Source organism: Morone saxatilis, unplaced genomic scaffold (assembly GCF_004916995.1).
Source record: "Morone saxatilis isolate NCDOM2014 unplaced genomic scaffold, NCSU_SB_2.0 Contig8, whole genome shotgun sequence".
Classification (NCBI taxonomy): domain Eukaryota; kingdom Metazoa; phylum Chordata; class Actinopteri; family Moronidae; genus Morone; species Morone saxatilis.
The window spans coordinates 4,521,165-4,524,608 of record NW_023340257.1 but is presented as its reverse complement, the minus strand read 5'-3'; the positions used below and the strand labels follow the sequence as shown (position 1 = coordinate 4,524,608).

At 40.0% G+C, this 3,444-nt stretch overlaps 1 protein-coding gene across 1 annotated transcript in view; it reads left to right on the top strand.

The window, feature by feature from the left end:
- Positions 1-256: 256 nt before the first annotated feature.
- The window catches only part of LOC118341963 (thymus-specific serine protease), a 17,515-nt gene continuing 14,327 nt past the window's right edge, over positions 257-3,444 (top strand). Inside the window, exons 1-4 of the mRNA XM_035680388.1 lie at positions 257-317; positions 950-1,125; positions 2,533-2,632; positions 3,283-3,412. Coding sequence (XP_035536281.1) covers positions 257-317; positions 950-1,125; positions 2,533-2,632; positions 3,283-3,412 — 467 coding nt within the window. The remainder of the gene's footprint in view (positions 318-949; positions 1,126-2,532; positions 2,633-3,282; positions 3,413-3,444) is intronic.

Genomic DNA, 3,444 nt, shown 5'->3' with positions numbered 1-3,444 from the left:
CTGAGCACTTTGTATATGGTAGATACACACACACTCACACACACAGTTTCACCCTGTTCTCATGATGTGCCAAATTCAGATTATAATAATGCACAGGTCATATCAGTTTCCACAGCCATATGTCAGGGATCACCTCATCACTGCAGCCCCCTCCAGGGACTATATAGGGAGCTGCTGAGCGGTGGACATCCTCCTGAGTCCTGCAGATTGGATATGCATTTAATTTAGCCCAAAGCATCCTTATTTGGTGGTAAAGATGCTTTTCTCCCCAGCCTGTGGTCTCATCCTTCTACTGCTCTTGAACATTGTTGATGCTGGTGAGTTGCAGAATGTGATAATGGGTTTACTCACAGATTTATGTTTGATTTTATAAAATGTCCCAACAACTTGATCAACTTGATAATATAGGGGAAAAAAGCAAGGATTTGTTAAGAAATCACACTACCAGCACAAATTTGTCAAAGCTGAAGCGATAAAGTAATTTTATTCTTTGCTCATCATTTCAGGTAGAGTTTATTTATGCTTGCAGTTGTCAAATTTGAGCTGGAACAAAAAACAAAGCAGGTGTTGTAGATGTGACAGTGAATCTCATGAGAATCTAATGCTGGATGTTTACTGTTACTGAAATAGATCACCCATTTTGTTGGTGGAGTTTTAAGTATTTTTGTCAGCCATCACATCAGTGACATGAACACAAGCCCCTAGGTAAAATATAAGCAGATTGTTTTTATTAATAAAAAGAACTGATAGCCACATAGGAGGATCCTTAGAGCAGGTTGGATCCTCTCAGCTCTGGTACTGCCTGGAGGCCAGCAGGTCAGTATGGCTCCCATAACGCAGGACTGAGTTCCTCAAAAACAGCCTGAGCAATTACTCTGAAAATGATTGACAAGAACTGATGAAAATTCTCATTCTCTCTTTTCCCTGCTACTTCTTTTTTTAATGCCAGGGCGGATTCTGAGGAAGATCAAGCAGCGTGTGCGTGATCTCCAGCTGCAGAAAGCCAAGCAGTATCTCCTGATGCGCACAGAAAGCGGTCATCAGCCTCTCCAACGTGTGAAGGAGGGAAGGATTCACCAGAAGCTGGACCACTTCAGCCGACAAGACGTTAGCACCTTCCCTCAGGTAGAGAAAGATCAAACAATGCTTTAAATATTCATACATTTCAAAGTCTGCCCAGTGTGGGTGCACGGAGCAAGGCCTAGCATTTAAGACTTAATAGGAAATTTGCACCTTTGACTTTGAAAACTTATGGTGATGATCAAAGAAATCTTACACAGGTTTATGTAATCTCATAACCTACACAAAGGCAATATCTTGGAAGCATCAAATAAGCTGCCATTGTATGTTATTTCTGAGGAATGTTTTTCCAATGCAGCAAAGCTAATTAAAAAGCATGCCATCTTAAAAGAGAATATGGAGTGCTGCAGGAATGAGTCCTACACTAGTATAAGTTAGCATTTTTTGAACTTCTGATGTCATGTGGGTGTTTTGCATAGGATTTGGTTTAGATGTCTAATAAGGTTCATCTTAAAGGTCCAGTGTGTAACATTAGGAGGATCTATTGCAAAAATGGCAATTATGAATAATTTCAGTAAGTATGTTTCATTTAGTGTCATAATCACCTGCAAATTGAAGTTATAGGAATCGTTGTGTTTTTCCTTTGTGCTTGGAAGGGGACGGTGAAGCAAGGGAGTCTGTTACTACACCGCTAGATGCCACTAAATCCTACACACTGGACTTCTTAAAGATTATCACATAATTTTCACAGCATAAAATACGTCAGTAAATGCATAATCTGTAAATCCTGAAGCTTTTATGTGTCTTGAAAAGGGCGGTTGCTAACAAGTGGCTAAATGAGGGGTTGTCATGAAATTATATGTCAGCAGACTTGTAGATTTTAATTACGCAATTTAATTACAAGTTGGTAGTTTAGTGGTGGTGACAATGAAGTATTTGGTGTAGTTCATTTACAGTCTACATTAGTGTTTTTACTTCTGGTAACTGCATTTATGCTTCAAAAATCCAAAAAAGTGGTGTTCATTTGTAAATATCATAAACCTTTGTTCACCACAGAGCTTGTTTTCTGCAATTATCCAAAATCCAATGTAAAAATCCCGTTGGCTTTTTGTTCAAGGAACCAGGACGATGGTAACTTCTGGGTTAGGCTACAAAAATACCTCATCCCTGCAGCACTCTACAGAGCTGAAACAAAACACGGTCTCCTGTCCCACTGAACTGTGCTGCTGTAGAGGAAAACTCTAAAGACGAGAGCTAAACTGAGCAAAATCCTTCTTCCCAGCTCCACCAGTCACTGACAACACCACGTTTCCCAACAGCATGCATTAAAATGTTAAGCTTCATTTAGCTCTCACTGCCATTTGAGGCTGCCAATGTGCAAATGTGTCCAGTGCAGCATCAATTAAAGGAATTACTTACACTAAGACTATGAACGTGCTGCTGTTTTGGGTGAACTTGAATAAAACATTTTTTTCTTTCATTTTTTCTCCCTCTGCTTCTCTCTGCCTGCAGAGGTTCTTTGTGAATGAGGCGTACTGGCATTGTCCTGATGGTCCAGTATTCCTCTTCATCGGAGGCGAAGGGCCCATCTTTGAGTTTGATGTTCTGGCAGGTGCAGTAGGATGCATGTTGCTCAAATGAATCAAATACAGAAAACGAACAAAGACACACCTCCACAGATTTGAAAATGAAAGTGGAAACATTGAGTGAAGCATCATATTTATTGTGTGTTTGTAAGATGACACTTGTTTGCAAGCATATTTTTTCACCTTCAATGTATCTTTCGTGCGCTATACTGTCTTCTGTCAGTATCAGCCATCTGTATCGTCCCTACATCTATTTCTTGTTTCCATTAGTTAACTAGAATTTCATTATTAGCTCTCTTCACAATCTTTCTGCTGGGAATACTGCTTCATGCTTCTTCATGCCGTTTTGTTGTGCTCTGCAAATCGTCTAATCGGTAGTACAAGGTTTAAGGCAAAGGAAATCATATAATTTATAAACATAGATAAAATACATATACACATCATGTCATCTAGTCAGAATATCTATGAAAGCCATTTGCAACACTTATTTTTTTTCTCACAGTCCGTATGGGGGAAAATGACTTTTACATACCTGTAGGCGGTTGATAGTGTTGTGCATCATCACATTTTTTACCTTTAAAACGTTAAATCCCCTCATACTGTAGTTGTAGTTCTTGTTAAAAAAGTAGACTTTGCTACACACTGAATCTTATCTGCTTTGACCATGTTTTCCCAGGTCACCATGTTGACATGGCTGAAGAGCACGGGGCTCTGCTATTGGCTCTGGAGCATCGTTTCTATGGTGACAGCATCAACCCTGACGGCCTGAAAACGGAGAACCTGGCAGACCTGAGCAGTCAGCAGGCGTTAGTGTTGGCTCCAGTCCCTACCAGTGTGT